General features: G+C 37.4%; 1 protein-coding gene across 1 annotated transcript in view; it reads right to left on the bottom strand.

Annotated features, from left to right (window-relative positions):
* LOC145678654 (uncharacterized) overlaps positions 1-13563 on the bottom strand; it is a 354696-nt gene extending 341133 nt beyond the window's left edge. The window contains exon 1 of the mRNA XM_081749032.1: positions 13134-13563. Within this exon, the coding sequence (XP_081605158.1) occupies positions 13134-13241 (108 nt within the window). The 5' untranslated portion in view covers positions 13242-13563. The remainder of the gene's footprint in view (positions 1-13133) is intronic.
* Between the last annotated feature and the right edge of the window lie 243 nt (positions 13564-13806).

Below are 13806 nucleotides of genomic sequence, written 5' to 3'. Positions count from 1 at the left end.
CAGAAGGACGTGATTTAATCTTTCTACGCCCGCCAGGGATTTGAACGAAGTCGTAGACTTTCGCGTTGTGGGCTCTGGTGACCCCCTTAATTATCACAGAATCATGATTGATACATCGTTGGAAAGCTTATGGAATCACAGAATCATGATTGATACATCGTTGGAAAGCTTATGGAACACATCAGATTCCAAAGAGATAGCAACAAGAATTACGCTTATAGAGAAATTCAGTGAAAAGATTTCGTCTTATGTGGAACCGTCCTGGAAATAAATGTAATTTACGTAAGAAGACTGAGACTTAAAAATTGGCCAACTCCCCCTCCCCTTCCTCCCCAAATATAAGCAACAAATGAACATACAGAGTATTACCATGTATTAGACTACTCTGCTGTGATACTCTTTGCATAGAAAAAAATGCATATCGGCGGAAAGCTAAATCCTTTACGAACACGTTGATACCACAATTATCTTCCTAGCTTCATTAGGGGTTGAGCTATTAAGGTTTAAAGCTTAACAAAGGAGTTGCGTCAAAGATCGCGTAAAGGTTAAAGGTTTTGGGAGAGACCGAAAAGGAAAAACGATGGAATTTATAATTCTATAAGAGTGTACAAATAAACGTAAAAGTAAACCTGAAAATTTAAAGTGTTTGAACGTGACTCTACCTTCGCTGACTGATTGCAGTTTAACTTCCTTGTCAGCAAAGAAATTTGTTTGGTATTTTGGTACGGATCAAATTGCAAAATCGATTCCCTTCAACAAAGTCCATTTTGCCCATTAGTATACTACGTGACAGTGGTCTCTAACTTAAATCTGTTCTAAATACAAGCTCTCTGTAGGAAACTACGAAGATCGACTCTTTCATTCGAAAGTTACTGTGGATGGAAAAGGTAATAAGGAGAAATTGGTTCATACAAACGTTGGTACACACAGAATAAAATGTGCATCAAACAATATTAAATATGAAGGTTCATCATATTATCACTTTTTGTGTGAAGTGATGCATGTATAAGTTGTTTACAAGTGAAACATAAACGGCACTTTACTTTTGGTATGCACCTCGTAATGACATTCTTTTACCATTTTACTTTATATTACATTAATAGCGATATTTTAAGATATCAAGATAGATAAAAAAAACTGTATGCATTGCTTACTTCATTTGTTACGCTATGAAAACACTGAATGCTTAAAAAAAATAAGCAAGATAAACCAATATCTTTTGGCTTACGGATAATTTAAGTTAAAACTTAATGAAGATAAAAGCAGTCAATAAATGATGAATGGTTTGTTCACAGTGGATGCAATTCTACTTGTTAACATTACTTAATTACTGAAACGTGAAAGCGATAAGATATCGCAAATTTGAGAGAAAAAGAGATAAATTCAAAAGTAGGAAGCATAGAAAATGAATAATGGGAGTTTTTATTAAGCTGCAATTTAAAGCCTCTTGACACATTTAGTGAGGTATGCAGCCGCAGCCTACAGCCAGCAAACATCAACACACACATGTAAACACGCCCACAGTTATCACATATTACTAGTGTTATCAAATAATTCTTGGCTAATGGACTTTCTCACAATTACACGTGATTGTATGAGAAACACAAGGGCTAAAGGAGCCACAACAAAGGTTTATGCAATACATATAACTGTTTATTGTATACGATTTTTCTTTTTCTTCTATCTGTGAGTAGTCTATATAAAATGAAATGATTTTTTTTTCTTTTTTTTAGTTTTACGTCCCACGAATATGCCCTTTAGAATAAGGAGACGTATGATTAAAGTAAATGTTTGTGAAATTAAATTTTTGTGCTGTCCCATTGAGAAGCGAATGCAGGACTACGTGCACCAGAAGTACACGCGCTAGCAATTAGATCAACGGGGTGAGTATAGAGATAGCATATCACCAAGATATGAAGTAGAACATTGTGACAATTCCAATGCAATTATCTCTCGTACAATACTAACAAGTAAGGGACCATATGGTTGTCGCGCAAATCAGATGCAGACATACGCCATCTGATTGAGCATGAAAAGATATGGAGAACACAGAAATTTAAGGTGCTAAGGGCCATAGGGAGCGGAGTGAGGAAGGAGGAAACATTGAATGTCGGCAAAATTGAAGAAAGTCAGGAATGACGGGAAAAGTTAATTTCGTGCAAACAGGGAAAGAAAGTCAACCAAAAGAAAGAAACTAAACATAACAAGGGCATCAAGGACGAGGAAAAATCATAATCAGGACTGCCATCCGGACCGCAGTGTTGCCAGCGCTGCATAACATTGATATGGAAGATATAGCACAGTATAGCAATTCATGCACAAGGAAAAATATTAGTAACACAAAACACAATTGAAAAGACTCTGTAAACGTGCGTAAAAAGGTTTAACGTAGTCGTGAGGGAATATTACACCCGCTTGCATACAAATGGAGGAAAATAGAGAACAGTACGCACCATTTGTAGTTTAATTGCAGTTGACATGAAGATCGCGAATGAACGCGTGGTCAACACACAAACATTTCTCGCAGTGAGCACAGCGGATGAAAGCAAGCTGGTCACACGCGTCTCTGCAGCACTCCTCTGTGAGTCCTTTTTCAAAGCAATATGCGGAAGGTGTTTCAAATTGTCCAGGATGTTCATTGGAGTAGCCACATTTGAAAAACGCAAAGCGTATCATCTTTCGAAATCGTCTAGAGGGAAACTGGTAACGAACAAATGACTGAAGGCGGAGAAAGTTCTCACGTTGCCACACATTAATACTGGAGAACACTAACGTATCTGTGATGAACTTCACCATGTTTTTGAATGGACGAAAGAAGAACACATCAGCAGGTTGTATAAGGCCTGTACATTTCGGAGGAATCAGCTTTTTGTAGAACTGAACACCGTCAGGAACTGTCATGTTGTAAAGAGTGTCATCCTTGTTCGGAGTCCATGAGTCAACCAAAAGCAAAACACGATCCTTACCCTGAAAATCGGGCCACAAAACTTCTTCCAGGAAGATTTGCAATTGCAAATCCCATTTGGTCATATTCGGTGATCTGCTTGCATATGTTTTCACATTGGGGAATTCAGCGACCATGCGCGCTGGAAAGTTATCACTGGATTCCAAAACAATAACATACATGTGTGGAAGCAATGTGTACTCCTTCACTTTCATGTCTATATTTGTCCTCCCTCATGTACATTATTCACTCACGACTATCTTTAAACCTTTTTACGCACGTGTACAGAGTCTTTTCAATTGTACTAATATTTTTCCTTGTGCATGAATTGCTGTACTGTGCTATACCTTCCATATCAATATTATGCAGCGCTGGCAACACTGCGGTCCGGATGGCAACCCTGATTATGATCTTTCTTCGTCCTTGATGCCCTTGTTATGTTTAGTTTCGTTCTTTTGGTTGACTTTCTTTCCTTGTTTGCAAGAAACTAACTTTTCCCGTCATTCCTGACTTTCTTTAATTTTGCCGACTTTCAATGTTTCCTCTTTCCTCGCTCCGCTCCCTATAGCCCTTAGCACCTTAAATTTCTGTGTTCTCCATATCTTTTCATGCTCAATCAGATGGCATATGTCTGCATCTGATTTGCGCGACAATCATATGGTCCCTTACATGTAAGCTGACGAATGATTTAGCACATCTGATTCGAATCGAGATTTTGAGTTCGAATCTCACGGCCGAACATCCTAACTTTTTTCCCAGGATTTCCTTCAATTCTAGGGGACTCGGTGGCTCTGATAGAGCGCTTATCTCTGGTGCATGGGATCCTTGGTTCGATCTCCGGCCAAGTAATTTTGTGGTGGACGTCCGTGGGTTTTCTCGGGGGTACTCCCATTTCCTCCCACATTCTCATGCGACAAATTCTTCCATCATTATTCATTTGCCTTAATCATCGTCTCCCTTACTCTAAAGAGCATAATCGTCGGACGTTAAACTAAAAGATTTCGTTTTGCTTCAATTCTAGCAGGCGAATGTAGTGGTAATTTCAGAATATTTTCTCTGTTGATCTTCAAATACACGTAGGGTGAAAATAATACTGTGAACGTATGGTATCATACTGGTAAGCTATTACAATGAGAATGAACAAAGAAACGAGTCCAGCAGGATATTGTATCTGCAGTGGGGATAACTTCCTTTCAGGCTCCGAGCAAATGATTTTCTTCCAAAATTCTATCTCATATTTCACGTTAGTTATACACCTACTAAAATGGCGGTAGTTATATATGGAATAAACAACATATATCAATAATTCGATCATCATTAATACATATTACAGTAAGTAATTAGATAATTTCTTTCTCTCACACATGAAAAAATAAATATTGCACACTTTTGAAACACTTGTAAACATTCATTAATACAATAAAGCATTTGAATGGATATATATATATATCAGGTCGTCTAAAAAGTATTGAACCTTTTGCATACGAGGTGCTGTTAGTGTGTCAAATCTCAGAGTATATGAGTCGCAGCGTGTTAGGTGTCACGTCATTTGACAGCTGGCACTTGAAGTTAATAGATGTGTAAAAAGTGTTGGAATTCTCATAATAAGAATTGTACAGGGAAGATTAGTGAACTTTTCGGAAAATTACACTACGTTTTGCAATTTTATTTTCATAAAGGCACAAATGCTGCGCAGACCTGTGAAGAAATTAATGCTATTTATGGTAAGATATGTTATCAAAAGTGTTAGCCAAAAGACGGGTCAGTCGATTTCATTCTGGAAATTTCAATGTTCAAGATGCTCCTCTTAGTGGGTGAACAATCACAGTAAAAGTGGATGATATTCTAGCAAAGTCAAGAAATTTTGATTCTGATTTTGACATTTCGTGTGCTTCTTCGGCACTTTTTCGCAGCTTAGAGCAAAACTTAATGTTGGCGCACGATTGACACTCTTAACACGTCCTCATTCTTCTGTCTCTGGATACCAACTAACATGTCACACTAACAGTACAAAAGATTTAGGCTACCGGACTTTTTAGTTGAAATGGATAGATGACGCTGTGCAACTACATTCAAGGTACTTTTTGACCACACCTTGAATTTCTTCACTAAAGTTAAAATGTTCAAAAAAGTTCAAAATTGCCAAGAAAAAGAAACCTGCGAAAAAAAAACTTTTTAAAGCTATTTTCTTCCAAGCCCTTGCACCTCTATCCCCAACAGAGTTTTTCTATTGGTGCATCACCTAAAAATCCACTCCTTATTGATCAACATCATTCTTTTCACTTTTATCATAAATTTAATATTTTGTTTGTTTTTCTTTTATGCATATTTCAATGCCCAATATGCCTAGTAGTAAAGTAGGAAAATACACTATCACTAGGATGAAACGAGAGCTTCGTGTTCGTCAACCATTGACAAGAGAGATAGCAGCTCAATTAATTGAGGCTGTATGGTAATTCTAAATATCAGCGCCTCCATTATCCTTCAGTGCAGATCTATGTTGCTTGAAACTGAATTTAATTCAGATATTTTATTTAAAGTTTAATTGTTATGCCCTTAAAAGTGTGCTAAAGGATGCAATTATACATTTTCCATTAAAACCGAATGTGCTTCGAAGTTTTATGCAAATAAACAACATACAAAGGCGTTAGACATCTTATATATATGTTGTAAAACTGAACAAAAAAAATCCGAAAAGAAATTAGTATTTATTTAGGGTGGTCTATCTCTTGAATCATCTTGTTTGTCTGCGTAACTGTAAGTGCAGAAAATGAAGAAGAAACTTTGTAAATTAAATAAACATTGTATTCGGCCTTCATTAAGATTCAGCGAGTCTGCACTGGGAATTGGAGGTCTTCCAATTCTGAGCGTGTGTTGTTGCTGTTTGTGTGTATGTTCATTTAGTGGGCTTTTAGCCTTTACAGCAGAACCATAGCAATGGCCAATTACCAGCGCAACGATGGCAGAATTTACTGACTATGCTAGATGAACATTTCGAAAGACTGAAAACTGTTGCACTACAATTAAGCAGGTTTTATTTATATTTTGCCTGCTCCAGAACTTTCTACTATCATCGACACTATACAGGGAGTTCTCAGGCTACGATACATTTCCGTTCCTAAGACAGATATATCACCCAAATTTTGGTGTGGTCGAAATCCATCCTGGCCTAAACCAATTATCTATCCTTACACTTCTGTGAAATCATATACTCGATTGTGCAAAAAAATTCGCCAAACACAACACAAAAGAAGAGCTCCTTCGTGGCTAAGCGGTTAGCGTACGCGCCTTTGGCGTGGGAGACCTGGGTTCGATTCCCGGCGGGAGCTTATGTTGTTCGGATTCCACGTTAATTAATAGGTCCACGTCTCATATAGCCTCGCTGCTGAAAGGGACGCCAAACTAAAATCAACTCAACTCAACAACACAAAAGAAATGCTCTTGCTTTTTAGTCTAAAATGGGGTAGGTAAGCGTACTGGGTACCCTTCCGCTGCGTGCAACCTAAATTTTTTTCGTGTAGTTCGTAAAGATGACACGAATGGCTTAAGTTGAAACACTCTCATCTTTTCCTTAGTTTTAATGTCAGTGAGCACGCATGAAACCGTTGGTACAGGTGATGGGAGTGTGCCATAGAAAGGACAATGCTACAGATGTTAAAACAATATATACAGGGTGTCTCAAAAGTCCCCTGACGTAGGATAGCTCTGTTATTATCAGGGTTATAACAAAATGTAAGAGAGAAAACCGTCTCCAAATATGATCTTTTCAGTATAAAGTGAAGGATTTTTTTTTTTTTTAAATCGGACGAGCCGTTTGGGTTATATACTCTTTATGCGCTCAATGTTAAATGAAAATGCAACGTTGACATTTACCTAGACCCACAACGTAAGTGAATTAAGTTAATGTTCTTTACGCTACCATGTCCATAGTCACTAGTCAGTCCCCATTTCAAATAGTAACTTCATTCACTTATGTTGTTCGTCCAGGTAAATGGCAACGTTGCATTTTCATTTAACATTGATAACTATATATTAAACTATATAGTATATTATATAGTATATAGTAAATAGTATTATATTATTATATAGTTTATTATTATTATTATTATTATTATTATTATTATTATTATTATTATTATTATTATTATTATTTTATCAATATCTATTTACAATTACTATTTCTCATCATTACCATCCAGAGCGCCATTCGAGTTTATGTTTGGAGAGGCAAGGGCAAGATATAGGTAAGTAGACTTACATTATTTTCATTAGTATACAGTAATTCTATACTATTGCCTATTATGGACTATATATTGATTCATGCTAATGCTCTTGCAAGTGCGATAATACCTTATCTGTAATTGACAGCCCAATTAACACGCCACGATCCATGACGCACTCTGCAAAAACTTTTCTATTCTCATGGTCTCTTTCCCTTCCCCAATGACAAAAAGTATCTAACTAAATAACTAAATTTAGTTCTATGACCTATGGAACCCGGAGATTTAATGTCGCATTCATAAAAGCTCTACGTTGACTTATATCCTTAACCAACTGGATACAGTTTCTACTTTGTACTCCTGTCTTTGCGAGATCCATTTTAATATTGTCCTCCTACCGTCTCCCTGACCCTCGTTTTCCGATTGGACTTCCAGTTAGAACTTTGAAAGCGTTCCTATTTTTTTCTATTTTGGCTACATGACTTGCACACCGGAGCCAAACATTGTTATGGTAATTAAGGCTAACACCCTAGACTTAATCATCCTAACAATGTTTGGTAAAGGGTATAGATTATGCAGTTCCTCGTTATAAAGTTTCTGCTATTCCCCATTCCCGTGGCTCTTGAGTCCGAATATTCGCCTTAGTATCTTGTTCTCAAATACTTTCAATCTACGTTCTTCCCTCAGAGTAAGCGACCATGTTTCGCAACCATACAGGACAACAGGCATGATTATCGTTTTATATATTTCTAAGGTTCAAATTCCTCGACAGAATTCGCGACGACAAAACAATTTGAACTGAATAATAACACGAATTCCCTGCTTCAGTTTAACGTTCTATGTTATGCTCTTTAGGTTAAGGAGACGGATGATTAAGGCAAGTGATTGATGATGGAAGAATTGGTGAAATGACAAAGTAGAAGGAAGTGGAAGTACCCCGAGAAAATCCACAAACACGATATTAGTATTTAACGAAAGAAAATGTTCATAGATGAGATATACACGAGTTGATAAGTTTTACAAGCTGAACAAAATGATATGTGAGTGTAAACCCTCATGCGTCGTTCTTGAGGAAACAGAGGAGAGAAAACAATTAGTTTGTGAACCTAAAAATTGATGCTCTACGAGGACCATACCACTTACTGAGATGAAACTGATACTGCAGCATGATCTTATTAAGTTCTCCATTACGATACTACCAAGACGACACTAGATAATATGGTTAAAGAAATATGGCCTAAAATTACCATTAACTCTCACATTTTAATTTCTGTTTAACTTAAAAATGTATTATCCAAATATATGTCGGTCGACAGATCATATCGACCTAAACAAGGCAACACATTGAATTTAAATTCTCATGTGTAGTTTTCGAGATTTTTTTTTAAACGGACTTCTCTGTCGCTAAAGAGTATGAATATGTCATTTGCTGTCAATAATAATTTAGTTTTTATTTTGCTGAAAGAAATCCTTATTTACGTACTGTATATGTAGCAAATACACTCTCAACTAGAAGATCGTTCATTGTCTTTTCCTCACGGTAATATACATACTTTTTACGCGTACATTACTTGTAATCTGTAGGGGAAAGAAGGCGGGAAGAACCACTTACATTCCTTTGCTACATCTTGTTTTATAACAGGATCGTACATCTATGAAATGTAAGTCATTTTCTTTATAGTTAAGATTCCTACTTTTGTTTCTACCCCTATGTACGAGGGGGGTCAAATATAAACGGGTTTTTTGTTCCTGAACATCAACAGTTGGTAGGACTGGCCCCGCCCTTCTGCTATGTTTAGGCGGGACCGCTGGAAGAGGAGATAGTGTGCTGTTGATATTTCCCGCCATTTCGCCAGTACCGCTCATGATGTCGGAACAACAGGTGCACCCCTCCATTGCGCAACGAATAATTATAAAATTTCTTGCTCGTGAAGGAGTTACAGCGGCAGAAATTTGCCAGAGATTGACTGCACAATTCGGAGATCAAACATTGTCAAGGACGCGTCTGTATGCCTCGCATAAAATGTTCAAGGAAGCACGAAAACGTGTGGAAAATCAGCAACACAATCGCCGTCCTCGGATCAGCATTACGAACGAAAACATTCCTGCGGTTAAAGGCATTATTGACGACGATCGACGAGTAACAGTGTCAGAAATTACAGAAAAAGTCTGAATCAGCTATGGGAGTTGTCAAGCAATCATCAAAAATGACCTACAGTTCCGCAAAGTGTGTTCCAGAAGCATCCCTCACCTTTTGACCGAAATTTGAAGTTGAGACGTTTGGGGGTCTATCAGAGGCTTAATGCAAGGTTTGTGGAAGAAAGTGATGCATTTTTGAGTCGGATTGTCACCTACGACGTAACATGGGTTCACCACTACACTCCTGAATCCAAACAAGCCAGTAAGGAGTGGCGGAGGAAAGGGGAGGCAGCACCAGTGAAAGCCAAGACTCAACTGTCAGCTGGCAAGGTTCTTTCAACCGTTTTTTCGATCGGCGAGGCATTTTGCTGATTGACTTTTTTACATGAGCGACGCACAATAAATGCTGAATACTACTGCGAGCTGTTGAACAAGGCGAGAGTTGCATATCGCCGCAAAAGACGAGACCAATCGATTCGACAGATCCTCCTCCTGCACGACAATGCGCGACGCCATACTGCAGCTCGAACTGTCTCGAAGGTACAGGAAATGCATTGGACCACACTTGAACATTCTGCTTACAGCCCGGACCTACCGTCCTGCGATTTCCATTTGTTCGGACCGCTTAAAGAAATTTTAGGAGGGCACCGATTTAAAGATGACAAGAAAGTGGAAGAGCGTGCGCAACTGCTGGTGACACGAACCTGTTCGTTTTACGATGAGGGAATCAAAAAGCTGCCCATACGCTGGGACAAAGGCATTTTCAAAGGAGGAAACTATGTGGAAAAATAAGTTGTAAGTGCCTTGTGGTATTCAATAAATGAATTTAAATAAAAAAAATAATAAAATCCCGTTTATATTTGATCCACCCTCGTAAGTTTCAGATATATTGTATTCAAGTAATATTTCATTCATTAAGATCCATTACTAGATACAATAATATGGTTAGAACTACCCTCTCGTGTCTATGTAACATTTGGTCGAGCTCCGCACATCTGGGTCTGCTCTCTCATATAGGCGATGTAGGCAACGGCCTAGAGCAGCAAATTTTAGTGACAAGATTTCTTTTTCTTTTTCTTTTTCTTTTTCTTTGTGGAATTAGTAACATTAATAAGACGAGCAATGTTATAAATCATACAAGGCAGTAAACCTTCCAAACATATATAGCAGCAAGTTTCACCGCGTACTTCAAAGCAAATGGAAATGACATTAACTTATGTTCAGGTCAGGAGGTACTTTTTTGTTTAGGTAAATGCACTTCCACCTCCTTTTTAAAACAAAAGAAAAAAAGAAAAAGAAAAAAGAAAAAGGTAACATCATTAAATCCAGGTCGCGGAAACATTACAAGGAACGCCGAACTTTTTCGTTTGGGGCGTCAAAATACCTAGAGCCGACCCTACCTCATCCCCTAGAATTTAATCCAAAAGATACCATATACTGTAGTACAAGAACTAAGTTATTATGACTATAAGTTGCCACATGTCAATTCATATTCCTCCAATAGACTACAGGGAACTTGAAGTGTCAAAAAGACAAATCCTTGACAGAAGTAACATTACATGATTTTGGTTATATTCAACTTTATTAATACGAGTAATATTTTTTTCTTACTTTTTACAAAAAACACTATAATTTAGAAGATGGATGATTAAAGCAAGTGAATGATGATTAAATAATTGGTGGAATGAACATGTGGGAGGAAACAGAAGTACTCGAGAAAGACCACTGATACCATGTTGTCCACCAAAAACTTTTTGGTCGAGGATCGAACCACGAACCTCACGCACCAGAGGTAACCACTCTACCACTGAGCCACTGTCCCTCCACAACAACTTTGGCTTAGTACAATGTATTTAATGTCCTGTACTTAGGAAAGAACGATTCATATTACTTATAAGGTATGGCACGCGCATGCGTATATTAACTTTTCCAGGTAGTCTAGCTACTAGCTCCTGCGCCTTCTATGGACGGGATCTCGGCTTCCATTCCTGTTGGAGAACATTGAAGGCATGATGGTAGTTCGGATTCACCTTTTATTGTTTGTTTATGTCTCAGCCTCACTAGTAGTACACGAATACGCGTTTGTTGTTCGTTTTATATATCAAGGGCGCCCATCACGGGGGTAAGGTGGGGCGCTTGCCCCCTAGAGGAAATTGTACTTCAGAATATCGAAAATCCAATAGAATTTTTACATCAGTTACAGCAAAATTTGAAACTATTTTTGAAACGTCGCTTATACTTGCCCCCCTTGGAAATCACAACATGGGCGCCGTTGATATATATATATATATATATATATATATATATATATATATATATATATATATATATATATATATATATATATATATATATATATAATAAACGAACAACAAATGCGTATTCGTGTACTACTGAAAAATTTGCTTCTCTGACATGGCATTACCAGGCGTGGCATTCAGGGGGAAGTGGAGCAATTTCCTCCATCCCCAAATTTAAACATATACACATTTTAATCAAGACTACAGTAATATACTTAAAAATGGTGGAGAGTCTTGTCCTCCTCCTCCTAAAGTGAAATCTGAATAAAGCTAGGTCTACTGGACATGAAATCTTTAATTTAAAGTCTCACGATTGTGTCCTTTAGGCTAAAAGAGGCAGATGATTAATGAAAGTGAATAATTATGAGACAATTGGCGGAATGAAAATATGGGAGGAAAAGGGAGAAACTAGAGATAAGACACGTACACGATACTGTCCATCACAAATTTACATAGCCTGGAATTATTTTGATGACTATAATTTTCTGGTTGAAGATCACACACTTGTCGACAGTTATGCATTTCTAATTGACTAAATACAGTAATCCTTATTTTTCTTGTCTTTATTTACAAGAAATACATTAATTTTAAGAGTTAATGATAGGTTTAGACTATTATATCTCATTTTGAGCATGTTCTTGTTGGCCACGAATAATATGTTTTAACGCCGTAACTTTTATCGATTTTCTCGAAAACTACGCATATGAATTTAACATCAAGTATCAATTATTATAACACCTTTGAACATTATTTTTTTCATTATATACTACTACTATTATAGGAGCGTCATTTGAAGAGAGCAAGGGGAATTGTCCTCCCTGAGTTGGAGAAATATATAGTTTTTAAGAATCTGTACACTACTATACGAGTAAAAAGAGTAAAACTCTTATATTGGTGGACTATCTTGACCCCTTCGACAAATTCTTGAATTGTACTACTGTTGTAGAATTATCGTATTACTATTATTTCTTAAATTGTATCAAGTGCTGAGTCCTCCTCGCTTATCTAGTGGCTGTGCTCCCTGCTGGTCTAGTGACTAGAGCGTGTGCCTTTGATGTACGTAGTCCCTGGTTCGATTCCCGGTGGGAGAGCATATGTGGAATTTCAGCTGTCATCGATATATCTGTGTTCGTGTTCCTGTCATATTGAATGAAGTAGAAAAGAATGAAATCAGGAAAATCAGGAATCAGGATACATAATTTTTTTTTTGTTTAAAAAAAGTGGTTAGCATGTGCCCCTTTGGTACACGTGGTCTCGGGTTCAATTCCGAGTGGGAGAGCGCAAAAAATTCTGCAATCATTCACTTTCATTAATCATCTGTACCTTTTGACTTAAAGGGAAGAATCGTGTGACAATAAACTAAAAATTGCATTTTATGTTGTATGAAGTAGCTACTGCATATGTTCTTTGGTGGTTTGTAGTGGGTTTTAGTCCCCATCACTTGAGAACAGCGTTAGTTAAGGCACATCAAACATCCTACGTTATATTATTATATATATTTTTAAAAAAATGAAAACGAAAACAACCTACCCTTTGAATTGTCAAGGGTTGTCCAAAGTCCTTTCCTCCTGTCAACCGAAATCCCCAAGGAATACTTGCATCACTACGTTGAAGCAATATACTCAATAGTTTCGTCATTTTTATTTATTTGTTTATTTTTTAAAATTCCTTTAGATAATGAAAGATATTTCTGCACTCAGGAGCCACAAATAAAACTCAGTGCTATATCTCAGCACACAAATGTACAAGATATCACGTGCGGATATAGTACCTTGTCGCTTACATGCCGGTCACAGAACAAGAATTACACAAGAAAAAAATATCACTGCAGTTTATAGTATTATGAAATGTTTGCTTCCTGCTTTATCTCACAAGCAATGCAAAATGACAATCACGCGGCTCTGTTGTATACTTAATGTTTTCCCCCGCCTTTTGCTTGCAAGCTCCTCGTGTATGCTACTGCAAGTCAGAACTGTCAAGCGACATTTGCTTACGCTGCAAGGTTGCCAGGTGCTCTATTTGGATTCTCTCTTCGTGCAAAGAGGAACATAGCTCGCATTTTTGACATGTCTCGCGGTAGGCCTAGCTCCAAGTATAACGGAGGCAGATTAAGGTCTTCAATGAGCAAACACAAGTTGTCTTGGTGGGGTAAAACAGAGAATGCAACACGAAACACACGTTTTCTTTCTAATTCCACGTACTT

The sequence above is a fragment of the Thermobia domestica genome, chromosome 1 (assembly GCF_964235325.1).
Source record: "Thermobia domestica chromosome 1, izTheDome1.hap1.1, whole genome shotgun sequence".
NCBI lineage: Eukaryota > Metazoa > Arthropoda > Insecta > Zygentoma > Lepismatidae > Thermobia > Thermobia domestica.
The sequence above is the reverse complement of the archived record's forward strand: the minus strand, read 5'-3'. Positions and strand labels throughout refer to the sequence as shown.